The 22,498-nt window shown below is 46.3% G+C and overlaps 2 protein-coding genes across 3 annotated transcripts in view; one reads left to right on the forward strand and one right to left on the reverse strand.

Annotated features, from left to right (window-relative positions):
• Positions 1-17,719, reverse strand: part of Flii (FLII actin remodeling protein) — a 59,312-nt gene extending 41,593 nt beyond the window's left edge. The window contains exons 1-7 of one of the 2 annotated variants that reach the window (XM_077670753.1): positions 17,623-17,715; positions 15,429-15,455; positions 14,431-14,541; positions 11,569-11,721; positions 9,852-9,937; positions 4,845-4,921; positions 4,316-4,400 (exon numbers count right to left, since the gene is read on the reverse strand). In XM_077670753.1, the coding sequence (XP_077526879.1) occupies positions 4,316-4,400; positions 4,845-4,921; positions 9,852-9,937; positions 11,569-11,721; positions 14,431-14,541; positions 15,429-15,455; positions 17,623-17,703 (620 nt within the window). In that variant the 5' untranslated portion in view covers positions 17,704-17,715. Of the gene's footprint in view, positions 1-4,315; positions 4,401-4,844; positions 4,922-9,851; positions 9,938-11,568; positions 11,722-14,430; positions 14,542-15,428; positions 15,456-17,622 lie in introns of both variants that reach the window. The other variant, XM_077670754.1, reaches the window with a different exon arrangement.
• A 154-nt stretch (positions 17,720-17,873) lies between these two features.
• On the forward strand, positions 17,874-18,467 carry Dad1 (dolichyl-diphosphooligosaccharide--protein glycosyltransferase subunit). The gene has a single exon (XM_077670755.1). It carries the CDS (start codon positions 17,997-17,999, stop codon positions 18,339-18,341), a length of 345 nt encoding a protein of 114 aa, XP_077526881.1. The 5' UTR covers positions 17,874-17,996; the 3' UTR covers positions 18,342-18,467.
• Positions 18,468-22,498: the final 4,031 nt, after the last annotated feature.

Raw genomic sequence — 22,498 nt, forward strand, 5'->3', positions numbered from 1 at the left:
TATCCACTATTCGCCTTTTTGAATAGTCGAGTGGAGTTTCCGAATGTTCCGGGCTTTGCAAAAGTGAGAGACGTCGGCGCACGCTAACGCACTGCTGCTACAACCTCTGCTCGGCTAGTTTTATCCAAACCGCGCTTTCGACGAGCGCGCCTTGCAGAGGCCGTAAATTTTATCCTGCTGCGCTATTCTGAATAATCAGTGATTTCATCGATAAGACCTTTCTTTCGTGCCGTCGCCGTCGACTCTGGCTGCCATTTTGAATTCTGCGACCATGTTTGTGTTAGGGCAGCTTCCGCTAAAGACCACCGCCATTTTGACTGCAGTTGTGGCTGGTTTTATGTGGTTGGTGTACGGTTACTGCCTGTTTACTTGTTTTTTAGACCACAGTGGATCGCACGGGCATGTGCACGGCGACTGTAATGTGAGCTTTCCTTCCGATTTCCTTCCATTCACGCTTCCCGCTGCCCATGTGCTTCCGAAGAAGTGCCTCATCGTAGTACATGATTGTGGTTGTGCCGTGTTTTCGCGTCTTACTGTTCAAGCCTGCAAAGTGCTCGCTTCTGAGTTACGAGGCACTGTACAGCCGTCGCCTATGATTGCAGCACAGCAACTTCAGTGCAAGTCGATTCCCCCCACGCCCCCAAATGCGTATCGTGCCCGCTCCGGATTCCCGGAGTACCGCTGATGCGAGTTAAAAAGTGCATTCTCCGGGTTGAAAAACAACGTCATGTCTCCCGAACATGCAAAGTAGCTTCTGGTTTTGCACAAAAAACTATGAAAAGTTGAGGCCTGCAAAAAAAAAAAAAATTGGTATTCGATATTTGATTCGACATTCGGCTTTCTTTCCGAATTCGACTCCATATTCGATTCGAAAGTTACTATTTGGTATTCGCACACCCCTACTTGAAACATAAATGTCATATATATATATATATATATATATATATATATATATATATATATATATATATATATATATATATAGCGAATCAGAATAGGAAATGAGGGGCTCGTTGAAAATAACACAGAAATAAGGGTTGGCAGTCGAGAAAACCTCGGAAAGCAAAGGGGAGGATGTGGTAGATCATTGAAACAGATTAAGAATTTGGAAAGAAAGAAAGAAAGTGAAGAAAAAATGCCCGCCAGGTGGGATCCGAACCCACGAACTCCAAGTCACGACCCGGGGGTTAAAAAGAAGGTCCCCTTCACCCCGATTAGTCCGAATGGCGCTGGCTACCACCCCCAAGCACAGGAAACAAACATACCTAACATAAATACCCCAGAAAGTGAATGGGAAAATCGCCCCGCCGGTAGCGTAGTGGTTATCGCACCAGACCGGTATTCTGGAGGTCGTGGGTTCGGATCCCACCTGGCGGGCATTTTTTCTTCACTTTCTTTCTTTCTTTCCAAATTCTTAATCTGTTTCAATGATCTACCACATCCTCCCCTTTGCTTTCCGAGGTTTTCTCGACTGCCAACCCTTATTTCTGTGTTATTTTCAACGAGCCCCTCATTTCCTATTCTGATTCGCTACATGCATAGCGAGGGCCTCTGTTCTGGCAGTCTTGTTGCCAAAGGGAGCTTAAGAGGGTTCAAAGCTGGTCGACCACTCTGGACATGTCGTAGACACTCGAGTCACGACCCGGGGGTTAAAAAGAAGGTCCCCTTCACCCCGATTAGTCCGAATGGCGCTGGCTACCACCCCCAAGCACAGGAAACAAACATACCTAACACAAATACCCCAGAAAGTGAATGGGAAAATCGCCCCGCCGGTAGCGTAGTGGTTATCGCACCAGACCGGTATTCTGGAGGTCGTGGGTTCGGATCCCACCTGGCGGGCATTTTTTCTTCACTTTCTTTCTTTCTTTCCAAATTCTTAATCTGTTTCAATGATCTACCACATCCTCCCCTTTGCTTTCCGAGGTTTTCTCGACTGCCAACCCTTATTTCTGTGTTATTTTCAACGAGCCCCTCATTTCCTATTCTGATTCGCTACATGCATAGCGAGGGCCTCTGTTCTGGCAGTCTTGTTGCCAAAGGGAGCTTAAGAGGGTTCAAAGCTGGTCGACCACTCTGGACATGTCGTAGACACTCGAGTCACGACCCGGGGGTTAAAAAGAAGGTCCCCTTCACCCCGATTAGTCCGAATGGCGCTGGCTACCACCCCCAAGCACAGGAAACAAACATACCTAACATAAATACCCCAGAAAGTGAATGGGAAAATCGCCCCGCCGGTAGCGTAGTGGTTATCGCACCAGACCGGTATTCTGGAGTTCGTGGGTTCGGATCCCACCTGGCGGGCATTTTTTCTTCACTTTCTTTCTTTCTTTCCAAATTCTTAATCTGTTTCAATGATCTACCACATCCTCCCCTTTGCTTTCCGAGGTTTTCTCGACTGCCAACCCTTATTTCTGTGTTATTTTCAACGAGCCCCTCATTTCCTATTCTGATTCGCTACATGCATAGCGAGGGCCTCTGTTCTGGCAGTCTTGTTGCCAAAGGGAGCTTAAGAGGGTTCAAAGCTGGTCGACCACTCTGGACATGTCGTAGACACTCGAGTCACGACCCGGGGGTTAAAAAGAAGGTCCCCTTCACCCCGATTAGTCCGAATGGCGCTGGCTACCACCCCCAAGCACAGGAAACAAACATACCTAACATAAATACCCCAGAAAGTGAATGGGAAAATCGCCCCGCCGGTAGCGTAGTGGTTATCGCACCAGACCGGTATTCTGGAGGTCGTGGGTTCAGATCCCACCTGGCGGGCATTTTTTCTTCACTTTCTTTCTTTCTTTCCAAATTCTTAATCTGTTTCAATGATCTACCACATCCTCCCCTTTGCTTTCCGAGGTTTTCTCGACTGCCAACCCTTATTTCTGTGTTTATATATATATATATATATATATATATATATATATATATCTCATATAACACCATGTATACTCAAGGGACACATAGTGACTTTGTCATAAAACATAGTCATAAGTCATAGCACAGTCACTAAGAAACTCACTGCTCATGACACAAATGTCATATATGCCCCATTTCAATCCTCGTATATCCATGGAGTGTATCGTGTGACGTATCAAAATGCTTCAAAAATCCGACTCACCAATAAGTACTTCCGAGCAGCTCAAAGTGGCAGGTAAGTCCTTTGGGAAACATGTTTTTTTTCTAAGCAGCATCCCACAAGATATACTGGTATTCAAACAAACCCAAGCTCCTCCAAACCTGCACCTACATCTTGACTGCCTGTGGTTCTGAAGCTGAGTAAAACCCAAAACTTTCTTCACTCTTCACTCACTTCAAAGCATTAGCACACTGATCATTGAGTGATCATTTTACCTGGTTCCATAGCAACAACTTTAGCACCAGGCCCACACGGTAATTACATTCAAAACATTGCAATTTAGATGCATTTGCACAAGCAGGGTGATGGAAAATAAACCACCCAAGATGGCTCTAATTCTGTGACTTATCAGAACCCCCCCCCCCAAAAAAAGAACCCTTTATAAACAGCCAAAAAGCAACAAACGCACATATTTCAAAGACAAGAAATGCAGGCTATGCAGTCGATAGAAAATCTATTACTTCGTATACTCTTTTTAGTGTGGAGAAGTAGTGGCTTTTCTTTTTAAATCAGTAGGAAAATGGTTTTCCGTACTCCAGTCTCAGTGTACTGCCAAGCATGCTCACAATCATCATCATCATCATTGTCAGCCTATCTACGCCAACTGCAGGGCAAAGGCCTCTCCCATAGATCTCCAATTATTCCGGTCCTGTGCTAACTGCGACCAATTTATCCCCGCAAACTTCTTGATCTGATCTGCCCATCTAACTTTCTGATGCCACCTGCCACACTTGCCTTCTTTAGGCATCAGCTCTGCCGTGCCCACGTCCATTTCTTCTTCTTAATTTCTACTAATAAGTCCTTAACAGGCGCTTGTTCCCTGACCCACTCTGCTCTCTTCTTGACCCTTGACGCTACCCCTATTATCTTCCGTTCCATTGCTCGCTGAGTCGTTCTCAATTTACGTTGAACCCTGTTAGTGAGCCTCCAAGTTTCTGCCCTGTAGGTGAGTACCAGTAAGATGCAGCTGTCGTACACTTTCTTCTTCAGGGACAATGGTAGGCTGCCATTCATTATCTCAGAATGCCTGCCGAATGCACTCCGAACGCTCACAATAACTCCAAATGCTGAACACTCACAGTAACAGCCCAGTGACAATTCGATGCATGCAAAGTGTCTACCCAAACTCACTCCCTCCCCTCTCTCCCTCTATTTCTCTTTCCCTCCATCTCCCCCAGCCTCCCTTACCTGAGCTGATAGTGGCCCAGGGGGTTGTCGTTGAGCACCAGGGTCTGCAGGCTCACCAGGCGGCGCATCTGAGGCGGAAGGGTTTCTGCCCGCAAAAGTTAACCAAGGTGACCAAAGTATACCAACACAATGCCCGCACAGAAGAGTTGCACACAAACACAACACACACACATGCACAAAGAGACCGCGTGTCACAGAGAGATATCATTCGCTGACTCAGAAAAGCACCAGGCCAAGAAACACTAGACGCACGAATTCCCTACTCGCAGAGAACGTCCCCAAAGAAAAATTGCCTAAGAATATTTTCCATAAGTTATCGGAAATACTCCTGCGGCAATTTCCCTGTTACAGCGAAATCAGCAAGTAGGGCAATTCGCCATTTATTGGTGATGCATGTCTGAGAGGCGTCTATGTACCATACGAACCCAGTTGGGTGTGTCTATTCAATCAACAACTTAGCTGAGACACGGAAGCAGAATGAAATTGTACGCCATTTTAAAGGCGCAGACACTGCGTGCGAACGGCTCACCTAGCTGGTTCCCACTGAGGTCGAGGTGAATCAAGTCGACCAGGCTGACAAACAGTTGGTGGGGGATGTTCTCGATCCTGCCAACAACACAAGAGCACAAGATTGAGCCGCGTCTCAGGACAAGTTAAAAACTGGAAGCGGAAACTCAATCAGTGTCAGCACACACAGACCAATGTTAGGGATATATGTTGTGTTTACACTAAGTCACACATTCATCCTAGCAAGATTGCTAATTCAGAGGAAGGCTAAAAAAAATTAGCCCTGCTTCAATGAATTAACGTCACGAACGCTGATGTTAGCAGCAAAGCTGTCTGGCATTCCCTAATATCAAGGCTATTATACTTCATAGAACTACTCCTAGCCAGCAGATTGATTCCCATTTGCACCCACTCATTTTTGCTGTGTTCCACCGCTCGCACCATCTACTGGAACCTTTAGTCACTGTTGAACTTGGAACAGTGCTATGGGAGGGCACTGCAAGCACTTCTAGTTTTTTCACTGCCTAAATTTTTTATCGCAAAAATCAAGCATCCATGTATTTTTAATTAAAAGAACAATGCAAACACCACTTGTGCATTGACGTCTTGCGTCAAATATGCCTAGTGTTTTCACTTTGCTCAACAATGTTGACAAGTATGAACTTTGCCACCAGATTTAAGTAGCTTAGAAATGCTTTGCCTATATATAAGTGTCTCGTTTAAGCATTCCTTTAGCTTGCTGCATGCATGCTTGGTGCTTACTCTCCTCCTCGCTAGTCTACGCACCCTCCACATTGCTGCGACTGTGTTGCCGCATTTCGTCCCACGAAAGCATTGACCAAGCGACCAAGAACAGCTTTGCTGTTGAAAAAACCATCATACTCATACTCACCATGGAGTTTCTCGATTGGGTTAAAATTTACTGCAAGGTTTCTTACAAGCCGGTCGAGTTGAGTGGAGCATGTCTGTACACAGACTGTTTAGTTCCGTTTAAAAAAAAATTTCCCCGACTCTGCCACACAACCGGTTTTCTTCCCACATCTCGTCTGAACCTAAGCTGTTTAAAATGCATCACTTAAAGGGGCACTGACACAAAATTTTGAAGGCGAGATAACTTCGGAGATAGATTGGTGGGAACACATATATATCATCTGCAAAATATCAGCGGCGAATACAGCCTAGAACATATTTAAAATCAATTTTAAAGTGTGCGAAACGCAACCGAGCAGCCAGCAGAGGACCACGCGCAATCGACATCCCGAGGATATTGTGTAAATAAACAACGTCCAAACACGTCACGAGTTTGTGTTTGCCGCTTCCGCACTGCCGGCGTTTTTCGTTGGCTCGCCGCTCCAATCGGAGGGCCAGAGGGCGGAGCTTCTGCTCTCGAGAACGAACGACCCGATCGTTGGCGGCGGAGGCGCCGTGATTTCGTCAGCTCATCGGGCAGCTGGCCGCGACCAAAGTTCTACAGCGATTCCAGGCACTCTGTTTCTATTACTGTTTATTACCATTGGATGCGAAAACGCGGCGGAGGCACGAAAAGCCCACTGAGCTAGCCGCACGGTCACTGTGTAGGCGGCGACCACGGCCGGGAAGTGGCCCAGGCCGGCGCAGGTAGCTCGAGTATAGCTTGTTACCGCTGCACGAAATTGTCCCCAAGTCCCGACCATGGTGGCTTACATGAGAAAGAAGTTATTGATGCGATGGCGGGTTGCATTAAAAATTGTCATCTGCACCGCTTACGAGAGCGCCACTCGAATATCCGCCGCAGTGCTAAGCCGAACACATCTGTAGGCGGACCTGTAGGCAGACCGGCCGGCTGCTCCCAGCGTGCGTCCTGCCACCCACCGTCTCGAGCGTCGCGCGTCGTTCTTTAGCCGCGGTAGCATTTGCACTCGCAGCGCCTGCGTCACATCCACGGTCGCTTTTTAATTAAGCGCCTCATGAGATCAGTACGTGGGGGCATTCGCAGAAACTGCCGCCGATGCGGATTCAATAGTGCTACGGCGGCTCTGCTCTGTGATATCCCTCCGACGGTCACGTGGTCAGCTTTGTTCGCACAAAATCCATAAAATTCATCGTTTCGCGGCACTCGCTGAAACCGAAACTGCGACTGGCCGCATTGAAAATGCCTCTAATTAAACAACCGTAGCACGCTGAAGCAAATGAGGTTTCTACAGGTTATAAGTAGGTCACTAGCTACTTATCGCAACAAAAAAAACAAGATGCAAAATTTTTGTGTCAGTGCCCCTTTAATGGCATCTGCCCTTGGTACACTTGTAGCAGTACTGATAGAAATTAAGGTACCCCCCCATAGGTCGATTCGTTCCCTTACATAAAATTAAAACCAGCCATATAAGAATAGAATTTCGCCCTACGCTATAAGGCACATTCCCACTGGCGATTTGTCTCGTTGCGCGACGGCGCGCGTCGCGCGATGAGGCGTTGAGGTGGTGTTCGCACTTGCGATGAGCGATGATGCGACTGCGTTCAGCGCAGCTGCTTCCCGACTTGTACATACGACCTCGTTGGTGCGTCAACCATTCGAAGTCAAAGAATACGCGACAAAAGCAGGTAGAAATCAAACTAAAACACATGCTACTAACCTGGAGCAATGCCGAAAGCATTTGCGGGTTGCGGGAGGAGCAGAAAATAACAAACTCACGAAGGCTCTTTTCAACATATTATTACACGAAGAAATGCACACGCTTGCTTTCACGCCACAACACCCGCATCACGGCCCACAAATGTCACTTCTTTTCACATGCGCAACGTTCTGACGCCTCCGAACTCTACGCGTGTTTACCAGTTGCCGATAGACGAAGAGGCTGCAAGTCAACCTACCGTCTCGCTGTCCACCTAGCTCTATTTACAATCCATACACGCTTCTCCACACTGATGAGTTCCACGCTATTCGTTGATTAGTGCACGCGCACGCTGAAGCCACTGACCAAAGAACCGATGCACACGGGAAGTTGCTTGCCGGCCCGACCCGGCGGGTACAGCGATGCGGGCCAAGCAGGCCAAGCGCCTGGCCGCCTGGCCGAGCCAGCCGAGCGTGGCCGGCGTGGCCGAGCGAGCCAGCGGCGGTGGCGGCTCGTCCTCGCCCGCTCGCAGCGTTTGCATACCGGATGTAAAGAAACGTTTCGTTTCCGGCTACGTCAGCCTACTCCGCGGCCATGATTGGCTTACCGGTTTTGCGGGGCCGTCGCGCGACGAGGGAATTCAGACCGAGAGCGATCGGCTCCGCCGTCGCAAAACGCCGAAAAGCGACGGCCGGCTCGTCGCTTTGCGACGTCGCTTTTAGTCGCGCGACGAGGCGCATCGCCAGTGGGAATGTGCCTATAGGCAGGCATCCAAGTGAAACACAGGCAAGCCCATATTTTAAGTACACAATTGAAGCGCACAGTTGAGCAACGCCTACCAGAATAAGAAGCAACATCTGCCACTGAAAATTTTGACCACCACAGAAAACAGGCTTGAATGTCAGAAGTATTCACAACAAGCGTCTCATCAAGACCTACCAGCCAGAAGAATCTTTACAGGGACCAATCTTTACAGTAAGAATCCGCCTCTTTCACAACCCCAGTGCGCATGCGCAATCCCTTAGCGACCAAGTCCTTAAGCACTCCGGCAGGGGCAGCAGACGACATTCCCCAAAGCTCTCGCACAAGCGGGAAGGGGTCGTGGTTGTATTTACATCGTTTGATTTTTTGTGTGTGCTCGTTGTGCGCGGAACAATGCCCACAACTTGTGCTGCGTTCCGCTGTAACTCGGAGTGCCGAAAAGGGAACGGTGTCGGCTTCTATCGCTTCCCGTCGGCCGCACGCGATCGGCTACGGCGGCTTGCGTTGCTCGGGTTGCCTCGGGTGATGGGAACTTTAGGCTTAGCATCCTAGCGGATATTTGATCGCCGCTATCTGTGCAGCTGCGAATGACAATCCATAACACAACTTTTCACCACACTATCATCCCCTTTCTCGCATGTGGAACTTTATTTAAGCTATAACTGCCGTTTGAGCGATCGGTGACCAAGACATCTGCATAGCCTGTTTTGATGCTTCCGCGCAGGTATCACCATCTCTCGGCCGCTTGGCACACCGCGCGCCGCGGCAACCGGTCAGCGTAGGCTTGCATCGCGGCAGATACCTGATCGCCGCTTTTAAAATAAGCCCTGACAACAATCCCTAGCACAATTTTTCACCACACTAACACCTACTTTCTCGCATATGGAACTTCTTTTTAGCGATCACATTGATTCTGAAGAGCAGCGACAAGCGCGGTTGCTACCGTGGTCTGCACCGGTTCGAGCCGCTGAGTGTGCCGAGCTGGCAGACGCGGCCGGCGTGTGCGCGGACTGTTTCCGAAGGCAGAAAACGCTTCACGATTGCTTGCTTTATCAATTTCTTGTGAACAAACGCGCAGAATCTACAAATTCAGCTCAGCGATCGTCGTAGTTGACCATGGAGCAAAAACAGTGGGCAGAGCGATGCCGACGACGCATCGCATGCGCGCATCGGGCCATGTGTCTCAAATTCACACGTACGACTAGTCGTGGCGACAGTCGTAACGATCAGTCGTGTGCGAATCGCGTGTACCAATCGTACATGTGTCCAGCGCTTAAAGGCCGTGTGCGAACTGCCGCCCTTTGTTTAGCTGGCGATCGCAGTTCATGCCAGACGACTCCAAGTACTGCTCGCTCTGCTGCTCGGACGGCACACGGATCTGTCCGAGATTTCTCTGCCAGCCCTCATTCAGTGATAAGAAGCCGCGTGATATTATGTGATGACCAAGGGCCTGTCATCTTAAGGCATTATAACACTAACACAGAAGAAAAATTTCGGCTGCTTCTCGCCATAATGTGGGATTGCCATGCATACGAGAACGCAGCCGGAGGAAACGCCGGCGAACCCTGCCGCTTCAGCTTCCGCTAGGCACGCTAGGTGGCAGCACACCGCAATGAAAGAGGCGGATTGCTACAAGTGCTCCCAGCTTTGAGGAGGAGGAGGAGGATGATGTTCCCCACCTGTTGTATGCAAGGTTGAGCACAAGAAGTCCGCGGGCATGCTCCAAGTCGGTGGGGATCTCCCTCAGGTCATTGTAGCTCAGGTCCTGCAAAAGGCAGTTCGATACGGGCAACCCTCAGGATGGCATGCTTGTACACACCATCACGACAGAGAATCGGTACCCAACCCCCAGTGGTTGAAAACCTGGTTAATTCCTCTGTCATAAGAATCAGTAAAACATGAAAATGAAATGTGCAGCGAAATCTGCAGCTGAGCATGATTTGCAGGTCGGCGGCTGTCGTGTGGGTGTGCTTGGCGAGCGCTGTCCTGCTGGCGGGACGCTTCGGCAAAGTTGTACTGGCGTCATTTCCGTGACGGATATGACGTCAGTGATCTGTTGGTGTATCCCGGCATAAAACAATTTCGTAGTTAAAATATCAAACCCGAAAACGAACAACCCTAAGTATAACGTACTTGTTAGTACTAAAGGTTGCTTCTTTGCAAGAAGACCCTGTGTGCAGGAGTGCACCCTTTACAGGCCACTTGCTTCGTTGTACTGGCTTCAATTCCGTGACGGATATGACGTCACGTAATTATGTTAGTCACTAAATTATGTTAGTCACTAAAGCGCACCTTTCTCACATGCTCTGGGCACATTCAAGCAAGTACGTGAAGAATGCCTTTTTCTCCCCTCTTCCAAAAACTTGTGAGCTCCCTCCCACAGTACCGATACCACACATATACAGCTGCTGGATGCTAAAAATTGCATTCGTTGCCCAAGTGAAACATGGGCAGCCACACGACAGCCTTAAGGCTGTTTTGTCATATTTCAATGATAGAAATATGAAAAAAAAAGGTGGGCCAGGCATCCAGCAAATGTTCCTTTGAGTAATCAAGCACCAGGCGCAGCCTTTGCAGGAAAGGCTGACGGTGATTCTTCCAGGCAATTCACTTGCAATAACGATGACTGTAAGCGCAGAGAGCATCAAGGCAAGAAATAGTTGCAGTGCAAAATCAGTGATATGGCAACAAAGAAAGTCCTCCGTTGCAAAGCATTCAATCCTCAATAGTTGTTGTTAAATCCTCCGCGGGATACGTGCCCGAATCCTAATCATCATCACTTTCTGGCAGTCATGGCCCCCATCTCTTTTGCATCACCCTTCTCCTACTTTTTGGGAGAGAGTCTTTTTGCAGGTCTTTCCATCACACAAGGCTGTTTTGAGTGAAACAAACTGAAACAAACTCTGCTCAAGTTCGGTCAGATTAGGTTGGGTCAGATTTTTATTCGGTTATAAGGCGAGGGTGAAGTCTGGAGTCTCTCTCTCTCTCACACATACACACACACTGAGCTTTGAATATAAGGCAGGGTATGACTTCAAGACTACGGATTTTGGAAGAAAAAAAAACACCTCGAAAACCTCACCTTATATTCGAATAAATACAGTAGTCTTAGATTGGCTTTAGGTTAGGGCAGGTTGGGTTTAGGCTTGCTTAGGTTACGTTGCATTGAATTGGAGCAGCAATAGGTGATGCTGCGGAACAACCTCCAAACAAACTTTCCCATGTTTTGGTGCTGAAACACGGGATGAGATCTTTAAAGGCCCGGTTATTTACAAAACAACAATGACAGTGATAACGCATGCCCCAGCAGGAGAATACAACAGTGAAAGCAGCCCAGCTTTCGGGAACTCCTCCCCCAACAACAGTGGCGAACAAGGGGGTGCCCCCTCCACTCACCACCACGGACAGGTCCTCGAGGTCGAAGATCTGTGGCGGGACGCCCGAGTTCTTGAGCCGGTTGTGGCGGCAGTTGAGCGAGCGCAGGCAGGGCAGCGCCGGCACCTCCCCGTGCAGAGTCACCAGGTTGTTGCGCACCAGCGACAGGGTCTCCTGCGAGCACAGCAACACAGCACGCGCACCGTCCGCCTTAATACCACTCTTCCACTGCAGGGGGGAGAGGGGGGACACGCACAGAGTCTCATATTAATTAAATATACTAGAGGGAAAGCTGTTGCTGCAATCGCATGCCAGAGAGGGTGCCACCATTGCAGCTAGTGACGTTCCTCGCCTACTGGCTAGCCACATGGCTTCTTTTCACCCTTGAAACTGAAATCAACAAAAAAGGGCAACGCTTTTTCATTTTTTGTTCATCTTGCATTGCACCTCTAAACATTCCCTGACAAATGAACCTTTTAGAGCTTCATTATCTATTGATAAAACAACTTTAAATAAAATCATTCACATTAATATTGTTGTTCTTTTGACAGCTTTTCAGCCCGTTCACGAGCCTTGCCAAGTACCGATGGAACGGTTCTCTGGGGTACATACCAGCGTGTTCACTGAAGAGCGGCTCACCTAGACACTGGAGCCGAATTTCCCCCTAGTATACATTAGCGTGAAACCCTAAAGGGGAACGTAAAATAGATGCACACCTTCCCTACTGTTTTCACTCCAACCACTCAGCAGTGCTGAGGGCAGACACGAAGGACAACGAAATCGCCGAGTGCAACAGAAGCCCTGATGCGGCTTGTGGAGTTTTAAAGCGAGTCTGGAAGAACTGCCTCGCCACAAGCCAAATGCAAGCTTTGGGACCCTGAAAGCTAAGGGTATTAGAGTGCAGAGCAATTGTGAGCCAAACTGAAGAGTTCAGCAAGCTTGTACAGGCGCAATCACAAGGCCTGGTGGGTAAAAGAAAAGAAAGAAAGGAAGCAAGGAAGGAATAAGCTTTATTAACATAAGGATGAATGGAAAAAAAAACAGCGCGAAGAAACAAGCTAGCACCCAACATCTACAGGAAGGAATAAGCTTTATTAAAATAAGAATTACAACTTGGTGGAAAAAGAAAACAGCCTGAAGAAACAAGCTGGCACCCAACGTCCATTACATTTTCCCTTTAAAAAAAACATGAAGAGAACTTCACTCTGGTTTATGAGTGCCTCAATGGAATAACCCCCGCACCAATTTTAATGCAAACTTCAATCATACAAGTTACACAACCAGGAAAACAGAAGAAAGGGCGGTGACTTTTAGTGACTTTAGGATTTCCGTGTTTGCGCAGTTTTGGAGGGGCGATAAAAATCAGCCAATTTATGTATCAGTTTAGATGTGTTCTAATTATTACGGCACAAAAATTGTCTGTAATTACCTAAAGAAGGTCTTCACAAGTTTGATCTTAGAAAATATAGAAGGTGCCTCTTCAGCAGGGATGCACCACAGCTGCATTCAAGGGCCCATGTGTATGTGTAAACTGCAATATGTGTAAACTGCAACTGCAACTGCAAATGCAGCGAAACTGCGGTTGAATACAAATGCATATTCTGGCAATGCGCACACGAAAACGCATTGCTCTGCATTAAGCCGTGTAAAAAATTTATTGCGAGAGAAGTTTCACTATTTTAGCTATTTTCCAATGGCCGTATAACAAAATATATTCGCTGAACGTAAATTCCCAGTGCAATTGTATGCACAGACATGTATTCTAAGTGCATGACAAGCAGCGTGTAATTATTTCCAATAGTTTTCCGCAATGGTTGCAAATGCTGACGCAAGCAAAGCACAAATACAATTTCAATAAGTAGCATGATTCTTTCCCGAGTTCCCCCCACAGCCAGGACCGTGTAACGTCCTGCATTTACACAAAAATGCAGGTATCGCGGAAGTTGCACCTGTTACCATTATAATAGCGTGAATGAAGATAACTGGTCGAACGAAATTTTGAAAAAATAAAAAATAAAAAAATATTAGAAAGTTATGGAAAATGGCGAACCGTGCAACGCCTGCATTTCCATAAAATAATGCTGATTTCGTGGAAGTTCCACTAGTAATCATTATAGTAGCGTAAATGGAGGTAATTGGTCGAATAGAATGTTGAAGAACTAAAATACAAAGAAAATATAAAAAGAATGAAAATGGCAAGCCATGTGAGACCCCGCATTTACAAAAAATTTAGATTTGGTGCAAGTAACCCCTGTAATCGTTATAATAGAGTAAATGGAGATAATTGGTGGGACAGGACTTGAAAAAAAAACAGAAAATTTGCCTCTAAAGAACTCACACTCAAAAGAAGCGGCATAAATAGGGTATGCATTACCTAGTAGACAATTCTCTGAATTTCTGCAGACTTTTTCTCTCGTGCAATTCAGCTTCCAAACCCAAATCAGATAAAACACACTGGTTAGTGATATCAAAAACTACTACAAGACTTCAACTTTCTATTGACGCATTAGCCACGTCTGTGGCGCAAACTGAGGCACAACAGCGGCTACACAAACATCGCCCAAAACTGGCAGCACAAGCCGAGGGAGTGCAACCACCACTTAACTCAAACTCCGAGAACACCTCCAGTTGTTTTTCTTCCCTTTCTCACACGCAATAAACATGTGCACCCGTCAAGCCACTTAGGCAAGCAATATCAAGAAAGTGTTCGCGCACTTCATAATTTCCCACTCTCCCGCATGCATACTTTGCTGTCAACGTTAGCATCCATAAGTGCCATGAACAAGCTCATCCATCCATTGGAAAACAACAGCCTAGCCAGTCAGCAGATCGTTTGGTTCACCCGCGACAGTATGCATGGATAGCAAGGAAGAAGCAGCTTACAAGTTTCTTGAGGCTCTGAAGTTCATCTGGGATCCAGTCTATGTTGGTCCTGTTTAGCCGCAGCCATCGAAGGCCGGTCATCTCGGCGACTGCCTTGGGAAAGTAGTCTTCCTGCAATGCAACAAGTGCAGCTCTTTCAGCAAACCATTAACTGCTACTTTAAATTGACACTGTAATAGACTACCAGCTCAGAAGTGATGTCTTGTAAAAGGATGAACACGTACTAACTTCGGCTACTTTTTCTTAGGGTATCAAGCTACACTGCGATACTGCAATAGTTGCACGCTGCTTTTAGTGCCAATTGGCTGCTACGTTTTTTTTTTTTTTTATAGTAAGTCTGCGCTACACAAAAAAAGCTTCAGCTTTGACTGACCCAGACAGACTTTTAGCAACATAATTCTTAGAAACCTTTCAAAACAATCGTTGAACTTCCAATAAAACTGTCATATCTGAGAACGGGAAATGAATAGATTTTTTTTTTGTTCAATTAATACATTACTCGGGTTCGTCTTCTTCCTTCTTCTGTCTGGATTAAAAAAAAAAAACAATTTTCACGTGAATCCAAGAAATGAGTTCACTGTTCACAATCAGATATTTTTATATGTATTATTTATTTATTTTGTTGAATATTTGCATTTTGCAAGAGATCTTATAAAAAAGAGTGAAAGAGTGGAGCAGAAAGTTTCCCAGGCAGCAATGTTTCACTTGTGCTCAGCAAATAGATGGCTGGAACTTTTCAGGCCTGAAAACAGACAGCTTTGTTGTTGCTTTTTCTCACAACTTTGAACAATGTCTGTGCCGTATTCTTATAAACATCCGTGATGATGCTAAAGCAGTAGGGAAAAACATGAAGCACTTTTGATTACAAGGTCTGTGAGGCTAAGAGTTAAGTGCGACTTGCTTGCTGTCAGCGAAAGTGAAGGTTCAGTCGTCAAGCGGATACCGAAGCCCCAAGTAAGAGAGGAGGAGACTATGTTTGTGCTCAATTAAAAGCTTACGTATTTATCTTCGCTCCAAGCTCGCAACTGAAATAAAAGACAAAGATGCGACAAAGAGACATGTGTGACAAAAATGTTGATATTGTTTACGTCAGAAATCGTTATACCCGTGCCACACGTACACGAAAAATGACATTAGGTATATAAGGACTTAAGATACTGAATGACATTTTTTGGGCGGGCCGTGCTACACCCGAAAACGCAAAGGGATTTAATGTGTTGGGCGTGATGGTGATAATGACCAAAAAGAGAAATGCACTCGTATTTTGGAAGCTTTTAACATAGAGAAAAACAACTCACAAAGGTCAAAAATGTTTTTTGTGATAGAAAATGTTATGAGAAATAGTGTTTTCTAAAAAAATGGTGTGAGCCGTTTCTAAAAGTGGCTTCAGCAGCTTTCGTCACTTGCCAGCGCAGCCAAATCCAAAAAATTCAAAATGACGAGTAACACGATTTTCTGCTCTTTGCTGCTATTTTAGTGAACTTCATCTTGAGAACTTTGCCACCAAGAGTGCACAAAACATCGTCTTATTTTGAATTTCAGCTACGTTTCCACGTAGATCTCTGGTGCTGAGAGTTTTGTTGGTTCCATTTGGTGCTCATTGCGTTTGAGAGTAGGCAAATGTAAGGCGTTCGTGAAGTCGAATGAGTTGTGCGGAACTCCTTAAACGAAAAATGCCATTAGAGCGAATGACATTATATTTTTGTGTGTAGCAGCGAATTAATGGCATTAAAACTTACGGCATTAAGCACTTAATGCCATTTTTCGTGTACGTGTGGCGCGGGTATTAGTTGTGCCTTTTGTCAGTAGGTTTAGGAAAATGACATCTTGCTCTGTGGACTGATACATCCATCCCAGCTAAGCAAGACTATTCATGGCTATCAGAGACATGCATTCAGAAACACAAATTTGGTGTAAGTAAATAAAAAGCATAAGCACATGTATCATTCAGTAAGCTACTGTGTCAAGCAATATCCATCGTTAACAGCGACTCAATGTTGCATGCATGCTGAAGTAAGGCATTTTTATTGAAATTACGCAAAACCGGAATTAGCTGCCATTACCAGTGCTTCGAGACAAGGAGCTTCAGAGTAAACGTCTACAATTCTTTACGAAGAGGATATTTTGTGTGATACAGCCCTGCAATAGGCTTGAGTCACTTCCAAACCCGCAGTCACGTTTGAGTCCCAGTCAATGTTACAGTTGTTCTTTGCCCTGAAAGGGCTTCTTTCGTTTGTATCAGCGCTACCTAAACTGGACAACGTGATGACAACTTGATCCCATTTGATGCATCGATCAAGCCAACCCGTCCGAAACTCACAAACCGATGCATATTTCTGTATTCGGTGTCTTTGGGTCACCGGTCCCATTGACAGTACTAACAACTTTCCACTTCACGAGCTTGATAAAACATGGTCTATGAGTGGAGCGTGGCACACTTTAGGGCCAGACATGATGTTTAGCAAGTTGAGAAAGTCAAATTTCTCGGTAATGTCGATAGCATGTCTTACTCGACAGGTCTTACTGTAGATAGATGTTTTTTTTTTTTTTAACATAATTTCTACTGAACGCAGTTTCCGACTTCCCACGGACTGTACAGAAATGTTTTGGGCAGGCAAAATAAAAGTGAACACGCAATGCGCTGGACTTCAGTGGCACTTATCATTCTGTCCGGAACGTCGTGCGCTACAAACCGCAAAAATGCGCAACTTTATAAGACGACGTACTCGACAGTTTTGCCGACAACAGGATCCCACACTTTCTTACAGAGCGGAGGACCCCGACCTGTCAGTACCGGGTCCACTAACCACATTTTATTCCGACGTTCTTAAAATAAATTTCGCTGCTTGGCTATTACCAACGCCAACCAATTTTTACGGGAAAGATTGCGAAACTATTCTTGAGAATCAGTCGAGACCTTGAGGCTGCGTGCCGCATCATTAGTCTCGATTCCCTTGCACCCACGCTACCGCGAAGCAAGATTCTCGGATGCCGCCTCAAATCGCCAACTTCAAAATTATTCGGAGGTCCCCATCCTCCAGTGTTTACGAGCATCTTGGGTTACACCTCCCGGTAGAAACAGTGCCCATAATCACGCATGACAGCGGTTAGTTTGGTAAAAGTGGTACCGGCGAATGGGCTAATGGTTATTCTTTCAAAATTAGTCGTCGAGAGAGGGGAAATTATCCGTACTTGAAAGTCATTTCGAGTTAGGTCGATGCCGCGGACGAAAGGCAGCACCCCGGTAGCCGCCATCTTCGCAGTTTGCGCCATCTGAGGCTGATTCTCGATTCCAACTCGTTAGTTTCGTTATTGACAAAAAAAACTTAAAACTATAAACAACATTTTTATTAAACTTTGTTTAATAATAAACGTATACTTGTTTATGTGTTGTTAAAATTTTTAAGCAATTGTTAATTGTGTTGACTATCATCATTATCATTATTGTCCACATCGACGCACGCCAGCGACGCAAGACGCAAGCTATCAGCCGGCGCCGCAACGAAAAACTGCCCCGTGGCATTACTGCTTCTTCTCCGATTTCCACCTTCCTGCCCGGTGCGACGATGGCATCCACAACATTCTTCGACGTCGTCAAACGCTTCCTCGACGAGTACTCGGCCACGACGCCGAAGAAGATCAAGATCATCGACTCGTACCTGCTCTACGTCCTCTTGACGGGAGTGGTGCAGTTTGTGTACTGCTGCATCGTGGGCACCTTCCCGTTCAACTCCTTCCTGTCCGGGTTCATCACCTGCGTGGCTTCCTTCGTCCTGGGCGTCTGCCTTCGGCTCCAGGCGAACCCGCAGAACAAGTCCCAGTTTTTCGGCATCAGCCCCGAGCGCGCCTACGCCGACTTCGTGTTCGCCCACATCGTCCTGCACTTGGTCGTCATCAACTTCATCGGATAGACTGTTCCAGCCATTCTTCTTGGGGAAAACGTGCTCTGTGTGAAAGTCCTGCGTTCATGGGGTGTCAGAATGTCCGCCGTTCTTCTACTCCCTCGTTTCTTTCAATAAACGGGTGCCTGTAAGAAAGCCTTATCACTTTTTTGCGTTGTGGAAATCTTCTTTGTGATGCGAGGCAGCAAGTTGCTTTTGCGGTTTCCAATTCTTGACGATTAGATAAAAGTCAGCCTTTTAATACTCGTCATTTCGTAAAAGTTGAGTTCGTTGTAAGCATCCGAACGCGTCGAGTTTTTCTTAGCTTCAAAATTCTAGCCCTGAAGCTAGCGAAATTTCTGCGAACAGGCGCAGTGCTGGTAGGACGAATAGAGTGTTTGCTGTTGTGCAGACAGGAAATTCAATACCAATCCGGGGTACCCTTCATTAGTATCGGCGTACTGACCGTTATGGTGAAGCCAACGGCGTTGGTGAAGCACATAGCTCTGGAAGTCATCTTTCAGCTTTACTTTGCTCTTGCAATAGAGATTCTACGAGGAAAAGAGAGGATTCTGAGCTGCTCTGGAGAAGTTTTGAGCAACCCAAAATGATAATTCGAAGAGCCATTAACATACAAGTTTACCCTTGATCCCAGAGACTGTCAGTATGACAGTGGTGCTTGCTGCCACAGCTTAGTTTTGCCTCTAGCGTGGGTATTTTGGTATTGCTAGAATTCTAATGGCAACCCATCCACTGCTGAGTGTACGAGGGGATCTTCTCTTTAGCACAGGGAAGTACAACATTGCCAGCATACTGCACAATTGCACCTATGGAAGGACACCTCTGCTACTGCATAGAAACATCTATTCGTGGTGTGTTTGTTTGTGCACAGCAAACTCGAGAGCAAAATTCGCTCTAGGAGAAAGGCAACATGTTCGGAGGCACTGGGAGACTAGCGACAGGGAAAATAAAGCCAGTGTGCAAGCTGATACAAGGGATTCAACAGACCCATGATCTAAGGTCATGCCAGCCATGCTAGCAGTGCTTGCAGCGAATGAAAAAGAGGAGGCAGGGGTAAGAAAGGATGAGGGTTACCGGAAAAAAAGTAACGTTGCACTAACCACTGCCTGTTTTGTCTTGTATTTTTGCGACTCCAACTTTTTCTTGACCGATGTCATCCTTAAATACACTTTTTTTGTGTGTCATCGTCGTGACATCCTACGGCATAATTCCCACCAGAAAGCTTCGCCCAACACACAGCTAAGTGGTGGATGCAACATCCGTTTACAGACCATGGTGTTTACATCAAAGACTGGTTGAGCTGGTACTAGCGCGTCAGCTCTCGTAACCACTGGCATGGCACTGTGATGCTGGCCAAAGCCATCTTTGACCTGAAGCGCACTGCAAGGGCTTGGTTTGAGGCCCACGAGGACAAGTCGACAAATTGATACACCTCCGAACAGAAAATCTTGAGGTTGTTTTGACGACCTCTTAGTAACCGGCTTGCTGGAAAAAGCAAGGTAGTAATATTTATCCCTTCCACAGCATTCGTCGCCTCTGTGAGGCGATTGAGAGGTTTCACACTCTGACAGAACAACGTATGCCGGTCGCTTGAAACGCCGGCATATTCATTTTCTGTTAGCACGCGCCTTGAAGTTTATTGAACTTGAGTTCATTAGCCATTTCACAAAGTATCATCCAGTACACTTGTGCACGTACAGCTACTCTGTAGGTAGGATATGCCCCCAGCAAGAGAGGAACAGCTCAACAGGCTCCATTTCAGTTAAAATAAAATGGTCTTACCACCACCCTGTGCTAGACTGCAAACACTAGCATATTCATTTTGCTTTAACGTTTGCCCGTGATTGACAGACTTCATAAACCACACTTCAAATTTTCATGGAGGGAGGTGTACGCTCAACTATCCACAGACTCCTGACACAGGTCCTGTCAGGGCTTGGCCAAATATGGCATGGCTGATCCCTTCTTAGGCATCACCTAGAGGGTCACCTGTCCTGGACCCATGTTCAAATACTCACACACAACGCATTCCTGCATGAGAATTGGCCAATACATAGCAAGCATAGTAGTACCTTGCGGGACACATCTAGAGGGCGTGCCTATACTGGGGGATTGGCCAAGAATGAACAGAATCTGCATATATAACCTATGTACAGTTGACTGCTGTCAATACAAAGTCCACGGGTAGCACAAAAAAACTTCGAATTAACCGAACTTCAAGTTCAACAAGAAAGCACGAACAGCTTTTTCATTAGTCCGCAATATGTCTGCCCTGTTGATTTCATTCAGAATCTTGACTTGTGTCACTAAGTCGAGCGTACGAAGCGGGTTGCCATGTTAGTCGAGGCTTATCGCTAAAATCGAAGCCTGAAGCGCCCACCACAATTATCGAGAGCCGACTATATACCACCCATGCATGCTCTATTTCACAACTTGAACTGCACACCACAAAATCAAGAAATAATTACATGTCCTCTATGCTGGGGCACTCAGTCACAGCAAATGCTTCCGTTTAGTTATCGGTGTTGCATGCAGATCGCCTGTGGTTCCCTCAATACGGCATGGAATGATTAAAGTATTGACACGGTTACCAGAGGCAACAATGCTCTGGTACCTGGAAGAAGTTAGTATCAACCCTACCGATCGGGACTGAAGTATAGTCATTTTCATAGTGGCTTCTCTCTAGGGAACCAATGTTTTCAGGTTCATTGCATTTTACAGGACATCACTCATCCCGTAGGAGTCCATCTTTGAAAGCTTGAAGCACACGAGAAATTCAAAACGTCTTGAAATATTCACCATAAGCTAACTGTTCATCAGAGAAGCATTACATTTGGCGCTATTATAAAGCAGTTTTAGTGGTTAACGGTAACAACTTATTGTAGTGAAATCTACACTACGCTACCTCAGGCAGTCTTCGCGGGGTGACCAGTTTTGACCTTGAGAGCTAGAGGTCAAACCACACCCCCTTCCACAAGTGCCTGGCACACGGAGCAGCGGCTCGATGGCGGGGACAACCACTAGTCTAACGAAGTTTAATATCAAGGAGGGTAGATATTAACACCTGACACAAAGCAATAAAAACACTGTGCACGAGTCAAACAAGTTTACAAAAGCCACGGCGATAAAGCAACTAAGATAGACACCAGTGACAGTCAAGGCCCACGCTGATATGCAATCTCTTTAGGGTGAAAACACGCTTGCTTGGCTGACACAGTTGTCTACTCTTTCTGCTTTGTGGAACGGTTTCATAATTTGGCGGGGCGTTTGTTCACTGTGACTAAATACAACGTCAGTGGCAGAAAAATTAGGTTCACATCCGCTGCACTTACAATGTGAAAAAATGCGTGGTGGGGCTCCTTTAGTCACAATTCATGCTCTCTCAAATGCACATTGATACAACTTGTGTTCCACTCCCTTTGTCTTTAACTTCGCGCGCTGGTTTCGTCCAAGAATATGTCCTTCCACCTAGCCCAGCTTGCAACCCTTCTGCCAAGAGATAGGCGAGGAGAGAACGGAGACATGCACGGGACCCGTGTTGCCACCTGGCAAAAGAAGCCGAGGAGGTCGTTGTTGCAGCGATAAGCATGCGCCACGAAGGAAGGCCAGGAGGCCACGTGCGGCGGAGACTGTGTGCGATGAAGACAAATATTCAGCTGTGGTAGCTCGTACAGCGGTGAGGCTTAAGCAACACCGCGAGGCGAAAAAACATGAGGAATAAACAATGGATTCACTGCAAACATATCTGCATACCATTGCGAAACCACACCTTGACCACCCCTTGAAAATGGGCCTAGCCAGGACAGTGAAGCTTTCACTATCAACTAGGCTTAACCAAAGCTAAACCACAGCAATTTTTTTACAATACAGATTTCAGAAGTTACAGCTGCTTGCTGCAACAACAATATTTCTCCAGAGGATTACGTGTCTGAAATGGAAAGCACACTATTACAACTTCACTGCCAATTAACAACTGCCAACACAGATGTGAAACTTACAAGTAGTCGTTGTATTGGCAAAGTGTGGTATGATTAGTTTCCAATTCTGATTTACTAGAATGCATAGGAACATAAAACTCTTGGCTATAAAGAGCGGCCTCGTGCGTAGAAACTGGCGCAAACATTTCTTCGATGTTTGGTCGCTTTGATAGGCATTGCTGATTAAAA

Source organism: Haemaphysalis longicornis, unplaced genomic scaffold (assembly GCF_048455015.1).
Source record: "Haemaphysalis longicornis isolate Haplotype H1 unplaced genomic scaffold, Haemaphysalis longicornis Haplotype H1 scaffold_5, whole genome shotgun sequence".
NCBI lineage: Eukaryota > Metazoa > Arthropoda > Arachnida > Ixodida > Ixodidae > Haemaphysalis > Haemaphysalis longicornis.